Source organism: Nomascus leucogenys, chromosome 14 (genome assembly GCF_006542625.1).
Source record: "Nomascus leucogenys isolate Asia chromosome 14, Asia_NLE_v1, whole genome shotgun sequence".
In the NCBI taxonomy this organism is placed as follows: Eukaryota; Metazoa; Chordata; class Mammalia; order Primates; family Hylobatidae; genus Nomascus; species Nomascus leucogenys.
The window spans coordinates 91872286-91888518 of record NC_044394.1 but is presented as its reverse complement, the minus strand read 5'-3'; the positions used below and the strand labels follow the sequence as shown (position 1 = coordinate 91888518).

The following is a 16233-nucleotide window of genomic DNA, read 5'->3' as shown; positions in this document are numbered from 1 at the left end:
CAAGATTCTGGAAGTAATGGGATTCAGAGTATGTTTGAGTAGAAGAGGGGAGTAGATAAATATAAAGAATATATTTTTAACTTCCAAAGTAAGAACATTTAAGAAGCAAATATAATTGGCCACCACACGTGGGTTTTACATCCTTTCCAGACCATCCTGCGCATGAGTCTCATATTAATTTTCTGAAAATGTGACTCTGGCCACCTGTTCACCCTCCCTCCATCCCGGCTCCTGGAGAGGAAGGCCAGGGCCTTCTGTCTGCACCTGGCAAGGCATGGTCTATGCCACATCGTCATGCACCACAGCGACCCCTGGCATCACCTCTCACCACTTCCCTCCCCTGGGGGCTATGGGTCCTGCCCCCACCTGAGGTTGCCTTGTAGTCGCACTCCTGAGTTCTTTCCTGGAAACGCTCTCCGCCTCGCTGACTGTGAAAGACCCTGGCACGCTTTGAGGCCCAGCGTGCGTGCCTCCTCTCTCTCGAAGGCTTTCTCCATGCTGCCCCTCCATGCAGAGCGTGTTCTTCCCCTTCTGCCTCCTGGCACCTGCTTATCCTTCTGACCCTCATGGACGCCATTGACTCCCTTCCCTCCCTCCTGTGCTGACTACCATGGTCCCTTGTGCGTAGGCAGCTGGAGTGTAGCGTGTGCTTTTCACATTGATTTAACCTTGTAACGTTGTGGAGAGAAAGATACAGGCAAGAAAACTGAGGGTGACTTTGAAGGAATCGTAGTAAAAACCCAGGCGGAGGAATTCCTGTGATTCTCTAGTCCTTCTGGGATCTTGATGGCAATGTTTGTGATCTATGTATTACTTCTATTCAGAAGGGCAGTCCTGTTGAAGGTAAACATCAGGGAATTGCTGCCAGAAAGGGAGTGTTTTTAGTATGATAATGCTCTGAAGCTACTTGTACCTTGTCAGAAGTAAAATCAAAGCCGTTTGTGCCATTTTCGTTCATATTTTTAACACCACAGTTTTCTTAACTCTGTTTTTGGTTGTGATTAATTTAAGATGGGAATTCACAGTTCTAACCCCGCCTCATTTTTAGTACAGGTTGAGCATCTCAAATCTGAAAGTCCGAAGTCCGAAATGCTCCAGATCAGAAACTTTTTGAGCACTGATATGATGCTCGAAGGAAATGCTCATTGGAGTGTTTTGGATTTCGGATCTGTGGATTCGAGATGCTCAGCCAGTAAGTATAATAGAGCTATTCCCAAGATCCGAAAAAAATCGGAAATCAGAAGCACTTCTGGGCCCAGGCATTTTGGAGACGGGATGCTCAACCCATACAACCTTACAGAGGGTGACATCTATCAGTCAAGCAAGAGTCATCCTGCAGTACCTTCCTTTATAATGGGGCCGACCATAGGGGCAGACACTGGGTTTCCTTTTTCAGGTTCCTTCTTACAGCCTAGATTCTTACTACCCTATGCCCCCCCACCACTTTTTTCTGAAACGGAGTCTCTCTCTGCCGCCCAGGCTGGAGTGCGGTGGCGTCATTTTGGCTCACTGCAGCCTCTGCCTCCCAGGTTTTAGTGATTTTCCCACCTCAGCCTCCCAAGTAGCTGGGATTACAGTTGTGTGCCACCGTGCCCGGCTAATTTTTGTATTTTTGGTAGAAATGGGGTTTCGATATGTTGGTCAGGATGGTCTCAAACTTCTGGCATCAAATGATCTGCCTGCCTTGGCCTCCCTAAGTGCTGGGATTACAGGCGTGAGCCACTGCACCGGCCTTATTACCCTATATCCTATGGTTTCCTGTTCACATGCACCATGAGCTACTGGAATTTTTTTTTTTTTTTTTTTTTTTTGAGACAGGGTGTTACTCTTAATCTGTTGCCCAGGCTGGAGTGCAGTGGTGCAATCACAGGTCACTGCAGCCTGCACCTCCTGGGCTCAGGTGGTCCTCCCATGTCAGCCTCCTGAGTAGCTGGAACTACAGGCATGTACCACCACACCTGGCTAATTTTTATATTTTTTGTAGAGATGGGGTTATGCTATGTTGCCTAGGCTGGTCTCAAACTCCTGGGCTCAAGTGATCTGCACACCTGGGCCTCTGGATCGCTTAGGTTTTAATATGAATTCTGCAACATCTTTAGTTTGGTAATCTTTGTGGATTGCTACAGATTAAATTAAATTATTCATAAAGAATAATATTGAATAATTGAATTATTCACAAGGAATAATCTTGAAAGATCTAGTGTGTTCTTTACTCATCTTCCCCCAGTGATAACATCTTGCAGAACTGCGTGCACCGTCACAGTCAGGATGGTGCCGTGCGCGTAGTCGAGATGCAGAGTGTTTCCCAGGCGTCTCTCTTATGGCCCTTTTACAGCCACATCTGCTTCCCTCCTGTCCCCACCCCTTCCTTAGCCCCTGGCAACCACTCTTCTGTTTTCGGTTTCTATAGTTTTGTCTTTTCAAGAATGTTATGGACAGGGAATCATACAGTATGTAACTGCTGAGGCCGTTTTTTAGCTTAGCATAATTCTCCCACGATTCATCCAGTTCCTCACCTGGATCAATAGTTCGTTCTTCTTTTTGCTGAGTAGTGTTCTGTGGTGTGGCTGCAGCACAGTCCGTTTAGCCTCACTCAGGAAGGACATCTCGGAGTTGTTTCCAGTTTCTATTATGAGTAACGCTGCTATGAATGTTTGTATATGGGGTTTTGTGTGAACATAAGCTCTCATTGCTCTGGGATAAATGCCCAGGAGTGCATTTGTTGGGTTGTATACCGTTGCGTGTTTAGGTTTTAAGAAGATATCTGTTTTCTGGAGTGGTTGCACCATTTTACATTCCTGCCAATGATGTGGAAGGGATTCAGCACTTGGTGTTGTCACTGTGTTTTATTTTAGCCATTCTGATAGTTGTATAGTGATACTCCTTTGTGATTTTAATTTGCATTTCCCTAATGGCCCTTTTCTCTAATGAACATCTCTCATGTGCTTATTTGCCATCTGTGTATCCTCTCAGGTGAGATATCACTTCCTGTCTCTTGCCCATTTTCTAATTGGACTTTTTTAAACTCTTGAGGTTTTTTTTTTTTTTGATCATGGTAAAAGCACATGAAATTTACCATCTTAACCATTTTTAAATTTCAATTGTGTGTCAAAAGACAAAATTACAAAAAATTTAGTGTATGGATCTTAATTGGCTTTTTTGATTCCAGAATCAGGCAACACCTCATTCTATAAAACAGAATTCTGTAAAATAGAATGAGTGTTCTCATGAGCTGAGCAGGGGAAGTTGGCTTTGTAGACAGAAAAGGGATGAGGGAAACAGACGCAGAGAACAGAGAGCAGATGGGTGGTTTCAGAGTGACTTTCCTTGTAAAGGTTAACACAGAGGGGACTTCCTTATCACGCTGGCCCAAACTGGCCCATTTGGGGGATTCGCTATTCTCTCTCCCCTGATTTCTTGCAAAGTCAGATAAACAACTTACTTTTGGCTTGGTGGTGTGGAGGTTACCAAGAGGGACTCCATTTTGGTTTGGTCTGCTGGGCCTGGTGCAGGAGCTCAGTCCAAACCAGTGTTCTCCTGGTTCACTATATTTATGTTGAGTTTTAAGAATTTTTTATATATTCTAGGCACTAGTCCTTTGTCAGATACGTGGTTTGTAAATACCTCCGCCCATTTTGTAGTTTGTTTTTTCATTCTCTTAACAGGGGTTTTGTTTTGTTTTGTTTTGAGATGGAGTCTCACTCTGTCGCCCAGGCTGGAGTGCAGTGGCGCGATCTCGGCTCATTGCAAGCTCTGCCTCCCAGGTTCGTGCCATTCTCCTGCCTCAGCCTCCCGAGTAGCTGGGACTACAGGCGCCCGCCACCACGCCTGGCTTATTTTTTTGTATTTTCAGTAGAGACAGGGTTTCACCGTGTTAGCCAGGATGGTCTCGATCTCCTGACCTTGTGATCTGCCCACTTCAGACTCCCAAAGTGCTGAGATTACAAACGTGAGCCACTGCGCCCGGCCTTAACCGGGTCTTTAGCTGAGCAAATGTTTTTAACTTTGAGGAAGTTCATTTTATCTATTTTTTCTCCTATGGATTGTGATTTTGGTGTCACATCTGAGAACTCTTTGCCTAGCCCAGGATCCCAAAGATTTTCTTTTTTTTTTTCCCTAAAAGTTTTAGTTTTGTGTTTTACATTGAAGTTGCTGATCTTTGAGTTAATTTTTATACAAGGTGTGAAGTTTAGGTCAAGATTCATTGTTATTACTGTTTTTGCCTATGGATGTGTAATTGCTCCAGTAACGTGTTGAAAAGACTGGCCTGCTGTCTTTCCCTCATTGCTTTTACATCTCTGTTGAAAATCAGTCGGTGTTCCCTGACAAAGGTGCAGATACTAAAAAATAAATCGGTTGGGTGTATCTGTTTGAGTCTATTTCTGGGTTCTGTGTTTTGTCCCATTTGATCTGTATGTCAGTTACCCCTCTACTAATACTAGACGGTCTTGATTACTGTAGTTACAGAGTAAGCCTTAATACCGGGGTGACTGATTCTTCCCAATTTATTCATCTTTTTCAAAATTGTTTTAGTTGTTCTAGTTCCTTTGTCTTTCCCTGTATATTTTGAAACAATCTTGTCTATAGTTACCAAAAAGTCTTGCTGGGGTTTTGTTAGGAATCACGTTAGTTATGGGAAGAATTGAGATCTTTACTAGGTTGAATCTTCCAATCCATGGACATGGAGTATCTTTTTCTTCTTTAATGAAAGCTTCAAATGTGAAGACAGTTGTGGTGCTGCCCGTTGCCGTGCACCGAGAGGTGCTGTTCTAGGGAGAACACGGTCAGCGGCAGGACATCAGGTGTGTCTTTGCTCACTTCCGCTTTCTTGGTGTTTAAATTTATAGGCCTATGAAAGGAGGTTCCCTACGTGTCCTTTGATTCCGATGTTCGTGGGCAGTGACACTGTGAATGAATTCAAGAGTGAAGATGGGGCTATTCATGTCATTGAAAGGCGCTGCAAGCTGGATGTAGATGCACCTAGACTGCTGAAGAAGGTAACCGTCGGAAAGGGCGTCTTGGAGGGAAAGGGCCTCCTGGAGGGAAAGGGCCTCCTGGAGGGAAAGGGCGTCCTGGAGGGAAAGGGCCTCCTGGAGGGAAAGGGCCTCCTGGAGGGAAAGGGCGTCCTGGAGGGAAAGGGCGTCCTGGAGGGAAAGGGCGTCCTGGAGGGAAAGGGCGTCCTGGAGGGAAAGGGCGTCTTGGAGGGAAAGGGCGTCCTGGAGGGAAAGGGCGTCCTGGAGGGAAAGGGTGTCCTGGAGGGAAAGGGCGTCCTGGAGGGAAAGGGCCTCCTGGAGGGAAAGGGTGTCTTGGAGGGCAGCCCCCGGAGACAACATGAACTTACACTATAGCTTCTGTGCAGTTGGTTGTTATTAATAAACCCATTTCTCTTTTTTTTTTTTTAAGATTGCAGGAGTTGATTATGTTTATTTTGTCCAGAAAAACTCACTGAATTCTCGGGAACGTACTTTGCACATTGAGGCTTATAATGAAACGTTTTCCAATCGGGTCATCATTAACGAGCATTGCTGCTACACCGTGAGTAATCTGTCACTCGGTAGAAGACGTTCTGCTGACATACGGCTTCTGAGGATTGTTTGATCACCGTTTTAAACAGTGCATCTTTTTGTCTTAGAGGGCAGTTCTTCATTAGATGTCACTCATTTCTCATGTGTAGGAGGAAGGGTAGCAGGTGTGGTCTCCTGCAGAGTGGATTATGTTGTTGTGGCAGTTAAGGCAGCCAAGTGATGCCTTGATTTGTTTTTTGTTTTTTTTTCTTTTGAGACACAGTCTCCCTCTGTCACCCAGCTGAAGTGCAGTGGTGCAATCTCGGCTCACTGCAACCTCTGCTTCCCGAGTTCAAGTGATTCTCCTGCCTCAGCTTCCCTAGTAGTTCGGATTACAGGCACGTGCCACCACACCAGGCTGACTTTTGTATTTTTAGTAAAGATGGGGTTTCACCATGTTGGCCAGGCTGGTCTGGAACTCCTGACCTCACGTGATCCACCCCTTGGCCTAATTTTTTTTTTTTTGAGATGGAGTCTCACTCTTGCCAGCAAGGCTGGAGTGCAGTGGCACAGTCTCAGCTCACTGCAACCTCCGCCTCCCAGGTTCAAGTGAGTCTCATTCCTCAGCCTCCCAAGTAGCTGGAATTACAGGCACTCGCCACCACGCCCAGCTAATTTTTGTATTTTTAGTAGAGATGGGGTTTCACCATGTTGGCTAGGCTGGTCTCCAAGTCCTGACCTCGTGATCCGTCTGCTTCATCCTCCCAAAGTGCTGGGATTACAGGTGTGAGCCGCTGTGCCCGGCCTTAAATATTACTTTCATATGCCACTTCTTTTCTGGTCTTACTGTAATACGTTAGAAATATCTAATGAAGGACTAAGATGTGTGTCTTTAAGAATAGTGCCGAGAGTGTTTATCTGTCTTAGTATCTTCACTGCTTACCACCCTGTTTCAAGAACTTCTTTTATCAGATTTTTAGAATACTCTCCTGCCAGATTGCTGTATTTCTGCCCTTCTCCCCTGCAGTGTATCCTTAACACTGAATTCAAAGTGATCTATTTAAAGTATGTCAGATTAAGTCACTTCTCTGGGCTCAAAACCCACAGTTCCACAGTTCGCCCAGAGGAAGAGCCCAGAGTCTTTATGGTGGCTTGCAAGGGCCTGAGTTCTTTCCTGGTTACGCCTTTCCTGTCCTTGCTGTCACGCGGTGGGCCTCCCCCAGGGGCTTTGGCTCCAAGGTGCTCGCTGTGCCATGCTATTCTTCCCTACGTCTCTAGTCTCACCTCCTCCCGTCTCGGCTCAGGTTACCCCTTCTTGGCCAGCCCCAGCCATCCACTTAATTCTGCAGCCTGTCACCCCAACCCCCAGGTTTTTTTCTTTTCTTCAGGGATGGGATCTTGCCCTGTCACTCAGGCTGGAGTGCAATGGAACAATCACAGTTCACTGCAGCCTCCACCTCCCAGGCTCAAGTGATCCTCCTGCCTCAGCCTCCCAAGTAGCTGGAACTATAGGCACATGCCACCACGCCTGGCTAGTTTTTAAATTTTTGTAGAGATGAGGTCTTGCTCTGTTGCCCAGGCTGGTCTCAAACTCCTGGACTCAAGTGACCCTCCCACCTTGGCCTCTCAAAGTGTCAGGATTGCAGGTGTGAACCATCATGCCTGACCCCCATCGCTGGTTCTTTTAGCCTCTGCTCCAAGTTTTCTTTTTTCCACAGCACTTACTTATCTTTAATTTCCTTGCATACTGTGTTTCTGGCTGATCGTCTCCTCTGTTAGACTCTGTTGAAAGCTTCCAAGGCCAGTACCTCTTTGTTCATGATGGAGAAGACTGTTAAATGAGTATGTTGAATGAATGAATGAAGCAAGAATGAAAATGAAGCTCTCCTTTTTTTTTTTTTTTTTTTTTTTTGAGACTGAGTCTCGCCCTTTCCCCCAGACCGGACTGCAGTGGCGCTATCTCGGCTCACTGCAAGCTCCGCCTCCCGGGTTCACGCCATTCTCCTGCCTCAGCCTCCCGAGTAGCTGGGACTACAGGCGCCCGCCACCACGCCCGGCTAATTTTTTGTATTTTTAGTAGAGACGGGGTTTCACTGTGTTAGCCAAGATGTGAAGCTCTCCTTTTATAGTTGTCTTTGAAATGTTTTTGAACAATTATTTGGATCTCTTCATGATTTAGAATGTGACTTTGGTCCTGATTTTGAACATGATTTTGGCATTTTTTCCATCTGCCGTCTTTATGGTAGTAGCATTATTAGTAAAGTAAGTGTTTTTTCTGGTTACTGGTTAAACTGAGGAGCCAGGCAGATGATATTCTGTTGTCAATTCAGTCAGTGACAGTGCTTTCTCTTTATCTGCAGGTTCACCCTGAAAATGAAGATTGGACCTGTTTTGAACAGTCTGCAAGTTTAGATATTAAGTCTTTCTTTGGTTTTGAAAGTACAGTGGAAAAAATTGCAATGAAACAATATACCAGCAACATTAAAAAAGTGAGTGTATCTTGGGATTTTATGGCAGAGGGTGGGCGGGAGTCTCTGAGATGGCCCATCTTTTTGGAAGGCTGGGGATGGGTTAGCAAGAGATTTGCAGCATTTCTTGGGTGGAAGATGCTGTGATCCCTACCCCCCGCCTCATCTTTAGGTATAGGGGTTAAGGTTGTGCTGGTTGCTGATGGAGGAAGGAGGTGCCTGTAGCTCCAGCCATGGCACTGCCTGCCTGGAGTTGCTGAGAGAGTTAGAAGTTGGGGAGAGGCAGCAGCAGCTGGCACACAGCACCCAGGCCTTGCTGCAGGGTTGGGAGGAGGCCTGGGGGCCCAGGGAGGTGCTTGCCGGGCAGGCTGCCACCCCTGGATTGTCAGTTCTTCCACAGAAGACCTTCCTTTCTCGTTTTTGTGCTGTTGTTCATCAGTTGTTATGGAGTTGTGGTTTCAAAATCTATCTGTGTGGGATTATGGAGTGATTTTTGAAGGCTCATTTTCAGGGTACTGCGTTGGAAAGAATTGAAATTGAGACAGAAATCATATATTGAGTATAAGTACCCTAAATCAGCATTTTAAAATAGTCATATAAAAATTCCATCTCCTTAGATACGATTTTTAAACCTTGGAAAAGAACAAGTAAAATAAACAAAAACACAGAAGCATTTGGCCTTTTTTTTTTTTTTTTTTCCATTTATTTCATAGCAGTTCAGTTTTATTGGTGTTTTAAAAGCTTGTGAGGGACTAGGCGCACTGGTTCATGCCTGTAATCCCAGCACTTTGGGAGGCTGAGGTGGACAGATTGAGCCCAGGAGGTCGAGACCAGCCTGGACAACATTGCAAAACCCTGTATTTACAAAGAATACAAAAATTAGCCAGATATGGTGGCATGTACCTGTAGTCCCAGCTACTGGGAAGGCTGAGGTAGGATGGCTTGAGCCCAGGAGGTCAAGGGTACAGCAAGCTGTGATCATGCCACTGCACTCCAGCCTGGGCCACAAAGGGAGACCCTGTCTCAGAAAAAAAGCTTGTGAGGCTCACCATCTTCTGTTGGCTAGAAAAAAAGAAAAATCTTGGGAGAGATGAGTAATTTGAATGTTGAATATATACTCACCTTTAAATTGGTTTTGTTTTAAAGGGAAAGGAAATCATTGAATACTACCTTCGCCAGTTAGAAGAAGAAGGCATAACCTTTGTGCCCCGTTGGACTCCGCCTTCCATCACGCCCTCTTCAGAGACGTCTTCGTCATCCTGCAAGAAACAAGCAGTGTCCATGGCCGTCGTCATCCCAGACGCTGCCCTCAAGGAGGGGCTGAGTGGTGATGCCCTCAGCAGCCCCAGCGCACCTGAGCCCGTGGTGGGCACCCCTGACGGTGGGTCTGGCAGGGGCTTCATCCTGAGAACAAGGCTAGGGAAGTCGGTGTTGCTGTTTTCTCTTTGTTTGCTCTGCCTGTTCCCGCTTCCTTGGAACATTAGATAACTCAGAAAGAAAAGACCTGTCTCTCGTTTCTGGCCCTTGTCCTCTAGCTTATGTAACACATTCATTTTACTTTTTATTAGATTTTTTGTTAATAGGTAGGAAGGGTTATATCAAGTTATTTTTATTCTTTTATTGATACCAGAAGGTGTTTCTTTGTTTGTTTAAGAAATGGGGTCTCACTGTGTTGCCCAGGATGGTCTTGAACTCCTGGGCTCAAGCAATCCTTCTGCCTTGGCCTCCCAAAGTGCTGGGATTATAGGTGTGAGCCACCACGCCTGGCCTAAGGAAGGTGTTTTTTTTTTTTTTTTTTGGTGATGGAATATTGCTCTGTTGCCCAGGCTGGAGTGCAGTGGTGCCATCTTGGCTCACTGCAACCTCCATCTCCCAGGTTCAAGTGATTTTCCTGCCTCAGCCTCCCGAGTAGCTGGGACCACAGGCATGTGCCACCAAGCCTGACTAATTTTTTTATTTTTTTATTTTTGAGATGGAGTCTCAGTCTCTGTTGCCTAGGCTGCAGTGCAGTGGCACAATCTCGGCTCAGTGCAGCCTTCGCCTCCCGGATTCAAGTGATTCTCCTGCCTAAGCCTCTTGAGTAGCTGGGATTATAAGCCTGCACCACCACACCTGACTAATTTTTATATTCCTAGTAGAGACGGGGTTTCACCATGTTGGCCAGGCTTGTCTTGAACTCCTGATCTCAGGTGATCTGCCCCCCTCAGCCTCCTGAGTAGCTGGGATTACAGGCGTGAGCCACCAGATTTCTTACATTCTCGAACACAGTAGCTCTATTCAAAATAGATTTAGATTTGCTTGGCTTTTTTCTTCATAAATTTTATATCTTGTAAGTCCTTTTTGTGTTATGTTCCTCTTGGAATTAAAAGAGTCATTAATATCTATTATAGTCATGAATAGTATTGTGATTTGGCAATAGAGATAACTCAGTGGTAATCAGGGAAAGATAACTGAGTCAGAAAGTTTACCTGTGGTTTAGTCAGTGATGTGATCTCCAAGCCTATCCCTCAAGTCCTCTCAGGCATCTGGTTTACATCTGCCATCTCATCGCTGCGGTTTCATTTGCCTCTAAGACTCTAGGACCGCACGCTAACTCCACTGAGCAGGAAGACTTTGGGAGCCCAGAGCTCCAGTGTTCTTTGTTGTAAATAAATGTCACTTACATTCCAGACAAACTAGATGCCGACTACATCAAGAGATACCTGGGCGATTTGACTCCGCTGCAGGAGAGCTGCCTCATTAGACTTCGCCAGTGGCTGCAGGAGACCCACAAGGGCAAAGTGAGTGTCGGCACCGTGCCCGGTGTGCAGGGGCAGAGCTACGTGAAATCACGGAATCGCTTTCTGCTCATAGTCACCAAGAGTAATATTCCCAATTTCCACAGCTGGGAATGTTTCTTCCAGTTTAGAAGTCATTGAATTTATGTCTCTGGGGAATCTAAGTCCTTTATAGCAAGTGATGATAATGCATGACTAACTGCATTTTTCTAGACTTTACAGAGCAGGGTCTGGCTACAAACAGTGTCATGTCACAAAGCAACATGTGTTCCAAGTATTCACACATTGAAATTTTCAGAAGGTGTAAAAAGAGTTCAGAGATTTATCAGAGATTAGAAATGTTTGAGCTTTAATTTTCAGGTTTTTGGTGAAATTTTAGCCTCATAAGGGTGTAGATTTTTATGGTAAGCCTTATGTAGTGAGCAGAGCCTGGTATGTGTCCAGCGAGTTATTGCCATTATTTAGTAAAGGGAAACTAGGCATTGCATGTAGTTGGCCTGATCTCTAATTCTGTCAGCCTGGTTACTAGAAACCAGATAACTGAGTGCCGTTGAATACCAGTCATCAAGAAAACCACTGCAGTGATGATGGCCACCGTTTGTTGTCTGCCTACCATGTATTAGACACTGTTTTCAGGTCTTTATTCCATCCTTCCGGCAGCTCCCTTTGCTGCTGTTTTTCTCACTGGTTTTACACGTGAAGAAACTGAGGCACACAGAAGTGAAGTAACCTGCCTGAGGTCTCACAGCCAGCGAGTGGTGGGGTCAGGATTTGAACCCAGGCCATTTTGTTCCAGAACCTACATTCTTAACCACTTCCACATAACTGTGGTCCTTTCTGAGTGACGATGATGCCATGTCAGTAAGCCACATGCTTTTGAGTTATTTCCCAGGAGCTGGAGTCGTGAGTAGCTCATGTTCCCACCCCCTTCTTGTTCTCCTGATGGACCTCTTGAGTTGGTAAAGCACATGGCCACGGAGGAAGACATCTAGTCCACGTGACACTCAGAACACGGCCTTGGCCTCGTTCTTTATTCAGGGAGGCCAACCTGTTGATTGACAGTAATGGAACCTGGAGAAGATTCCTGTATGTTAGTCAGCAATACCGCCACGTCATGAAAACCCAACATGCTTTTTTGTATTCTGACTTTTTCTTTGATCTGTGGTTTTCGTTTTTAATTACCTTAAGTGTTACGATCACTCATAATTTTTAACTTTGTGTATATCTCCTCTACTTTAATCTTTCTAATGAGTTGGCAAAAGCACCGTTGCCGGTCACATAGTCACATGGTAGTTCTGCAGTTTTATGTTTTTGAATTTTTTTTTATACAGAGTCTTGCTCTATCACCCAGGCTGGTGCAGTCTCGGGTCACTACAACCTCTGCCTCCCAGGTTCAGGCTGTTCTCCTGCCTCAGCCTCCTGAGAGCTGGGATTAGGTCTGCCACCATTCCTGGCTAATTTTTGTATTTTTAGTAGAGAACAGGCTTCCACCATGTTGGCCAGGCTGGTCTCGAACTCCTGACCTCAAGTGATCCACCTGCCTTAGCCTCCCAAAGTGCTGGAATTACAGGCATGAGCCACTGGGCCCAGCCTTGAATGACTTTTTAAAGACAATGCTAAATTATAACTTAGTCTGACTTAAGTAGTAAAAGTAAAGTTTAACTTGCTACTATTTCTTGTCATACTGACTTTTAAAAGCATCTGACCTTATAGATTGTCTATAAAATGTGAGAGATGTTAAATATTCCTTATTTGATATTACACATAAACTACACTAAAATGCCTTTTAATAAATAAAGGGAACCATTTTAGATACAGGAAATTCTAATTAGATTGGCATAGTTAAGGCCAAAAATATAAAGTAGATATTGCTGCCTTATCTTCAGCCTTTGCCTTTAAGAGGCAAATAAATACAAAATGCAGGTGAGTATTGCTTGGTTCTGAGACAGTGAAGGGATTTCCTCAGTATTTAAATAGAGTCACATAGCCAGTTATGTAAACCCAAATATAGAACCAATCTCCAATAGGCTTTAAGATGGCATTCACGATCTTTGTGAAAGTTGAACATTACTAGCGAAGTCCAATCATATCTTTAGAAGGGGAAAGCAGCGTAGCATTACTGATCAGAATTATTAAAATTCAAAAAACTGGACATAGTCCTTTAACCACAAGCCAGCCTTAGTTAAATCAGGATTGCCCAACAAAAATATTCTGATGATGATTCATGATCTGAATTCTGGTGTATGAGATTTTTTTTTTTTTTTTTTTGAGACGGAGTCTCGCCCTGTCGCCCAGGCTGGAGTGCAGTGGCGCGATCTTGGCTCACTGCAAGCTCCGCCTCCCGGGTTCATGCCATTCTCCTGCCTGAGTCTCCCGAGTAGCTGGGACTACAGGCGCCCACCACCACGCCTGGATAATTTTTGTATTTTTAGTAGAGATGGGGTTTCACTGTGTTAGCCAAGATGGTCTCGATCTCCTGACCTCATGATCCACCCGCCTCGGCCTCCCAAAATGCTGGGATTACAGGCGTGAGCCACCGCGCCTGGCCATGAGATCTATTAAATTATGATATGCATAAAAAAGTCATGACATTTCTGTTTTGTAATAAGGCAGTGACCAATTATTATTCATTAGAAGCTTTTTTGAGATAAACTTTCAAGTCTACCCTTGCTGTCTTCTTTCTTTCTTTTTTTTTTGAGATGGAGTTTTGCTCTTGTTCCCCAGGCTGAAGTGCAATGGTGTGATCTTGGCTCACTGCACCCTCTGCCTCCAGGTTCAAGCAATTCTCCTGCGTCAGCCTCCCAAGCAGCTGGGACTACAGGCGTGCACCACCATGCCTGGCTAATTTTGTATTTTTAGTAGAGACAGGGTTTCTCCATGTTGGTCAGTGTGGTCTTGAACTCCTGACCTCAAGCAGTCCTCCTGCCTTGGCCTCCCAAAGTGCTGGGATTACAGGCATGAGCCACCACACCTGGCCAGTGAAGACCATTTTTTGTTCCAGGGATTCTCCAAATACCCCATCAGTGTTTCCTCACTTCAGGTGATGCTTTTGTTCTTACTGGCATCTGCGTATGAGAGAATCCAGCAGCCTGACCTGTCTTCTGCCCGGAGAGACTGTGGAGATGTGGCCCGGTCTTGTGCTTGCTTCCTTTTTCCATGGTGTGGCACTGGGCACCCTTTGGAACAAAAATCTTGCCTTTCTCAACATCATCCGTGTTTAATTCTCTTTTGTCTCTGGCACTACGAAGATTTCCATTCAGAAGCCAGGTGTGCTGCTCTCTCTTTATTCTAACTTTTTATTTAAATGCAGTATGTATACAGAAAAGCGCACAGATCATAGTCATTCATAGATCGGTTCATAGAGTTGAAACATTTGATGTTTAGGGAATTATTTATGCCTTCGCTCTACTTTGCGGAAACTAAAATGAAATACTATAAAGATTATTCAAACTGATAATGCTGATTTTCTCTAGAGTAGTAAGGGAGATGTTTCTGCTACCAGCTCATTTTAAATAGTATAATAAATGCAGCTCACTGTTGATTAGAAGTGGGAGTTTTAGGCCAGACATGGTGGCTCACGCCTATAATCCCAACACTTTGGGAGGCCAAGGTGGGAGGAGTGCCTGAGCTCAGGAGTTTGAGACCAGCCTGGGCAACATGGGGAAACCACATCTCTACAAATACAAAAATTAGCTGCGCATGGTGGCATGTGCCTGTGGTCCCAGCTACTGAGGAGGCTGAGGTGGGAAGATTGCCTAAGCCCAGTAGTTGGGGGCTGCAGTGAGCTGAGATGGTTCCACAACACTCCAGCCTGGGTGGCAGAATGAGAGACCCTGTCTCCAAAAGAAAAGTGGGAATTTTAGGGTCTTATTCCCTTAGCAACTTTTTTTTTAGTGCAGTAATGTGATCTGGGCTCACTGCAGCCTCCACCTCCTAGGTTCAAGTGATCCTCCTGCTTCAGCCTCCGAGTAGCTGGGATTACAGGCGTGCACCACCATGCCTGGCTGATTTTTGTATTTTTAGTAGAGATGGCATTTCGCCATATTGGCCAGGCTGGTCTCGAACTCCTGAGCTCAAGCGATCCACCTCAGCCTCCCAAAGTTCGCTTCACAACTTCTAACATTGCTTAGAAACGTCTTTTGCTCTTAATAGATTCCAAAAGATGAGCATATTCTTCGGTTCCTCCGTGCACGGGATTTTAATATTGACAAAGCCAGAGAGATCATGTGTCAGTCTTTGACGTGGAGAAAGCAGCATCAGGTAGACTACATTCTTGAAACCTGGACCCCTCCTCAGGTCCTTCAGGATTACTACGCGGGAGGCTGGCATCATCACGACAAAGGTACCGGATGGAGTTGAAACTGTGTTTCCGTCGTTGTCTTGATGTCTGGTTGAAGATACCTTCCAAGGCCTCCTTCCCTGGAGTTGAGTGGGGCCCCCTTGAGTGCATCGTTTCTCCTCACTCTGAGAATTTGGCACCTTTCCCAAGTTGAACTGACTGATACGCGTCACCACGGGCACACTCCCATCCTGACCCAGGCAGCCAGGAAGGGCCTGGGACTGCTCTTTCCTCATGGACACACGTCATCCTTGGGCAAATGACTTCACTTGCTTGGTGCAGTACAGTTTGTTTTGACCTATTAAAAAGACAGCAGTGCCTCTGGCAGAGTATTTTCAGTAGTGTGGTGTTAATAAAGGGACTTTTCAATGACTTAAACCCTATGATAGCTTAAAACGGTTCAGCCCGGTTTCCTACATCACAGCCCTGAGCACTTCAGTTCTGCTTTGGGAGTAAGTAAGGCCCGGATGAAGGGTGGCGATGCGCCTGAAATGAAGAGTGGTTTAAATGAGAACCTTAAAACACAGTTCCCCCAAATGCCTTCCATACCCTGCCTTGCAGGAAGACCTGCACTGTCAAAAATACACTCTTTCCTGAGCCAGAGTTTGAGAGCTGGGCAGGGTGGAATTGGAAGCATTGGCGAGAGGGAAGCACCGGAGAACTGGTTCTTTCTCCCTCTGAACAAGTCCTCACAGAACCAAGCAGCTGTGCCTTGTCTGTAATTATGACCTCATCTTTGTATTTCTCCAGGTTAATTGTTAAAAAGTTTGGTAGTGAGACACTGACAAATGTTTTTTGTTTTTTGTTTTTTTTTCCTGAGACAGAGTCTTGCTCTGTCCCCCAGGCTGGAGTCCAGTGGCAAGATCTCAGCTCACTGCAACCTCCACCTTCCAGGTTCAAGCAATTCTGCCGCCTCAGCCTCCCGAGTAGCTGGGACTACAGGTGCGCGCCACCATGCCCGGCTACTTTTTGTGTTTTTAGTAGAGATGGGGGTCTCGCCATATTGGCCAGGCTGGTCTTGAACTCCTGACCTCATGATCTGCCCGCCTCGGCCTCCAAAAGTGCGGGGATTACAGGTGTGAGCCACTGCGCCTGGCCTCGACAAATGTGTCTTATTAAATGTTGGGAGAAACTTTCTGTAAATA

The 16233-nt window shown here is 45.5% G+C and overlaps 1 protein-coding gene across 6 annotated transcripts in view; it reads left to right on the top strand.

The window, feature by feature from the left end:
* SEC14L1 (SEC14 like lipid binding 1) overlaps positions 1-16233 on the top strand; it is a 75919-nt gene that overhangs the window by 44913 nt on the left and 14773 nt on the right. For 5 of the 6 annotated variants that reach the window (XM_012495728.2, XM_030827392.1, XM_030827393.1 and 2 more), the window contains 6 exons: positions 4848-4997; positions 5404-5535; positions 7865-7993; positions 9119-9353; positions 10643-10752; positions 14902-15091. In XM_012495728.2, coding sequence (XP_012351182.2) covers positions 4848-4997; positions 5404-5535; positions 7865-7993; positions 9119-9353; positions 10643-10752; positions 14902-15091 — 946 coding nt within the window. The remainder of the gene's footprint in view (positions 1-4847; positions 4998-5403; positions 5536-7864; positions 7994-9118; positions 9354-10642; positions 10753-14901; positions 15092-16233) is intronic. The other variant, XM_030827395.1, reaches the window with a different exon arrangement.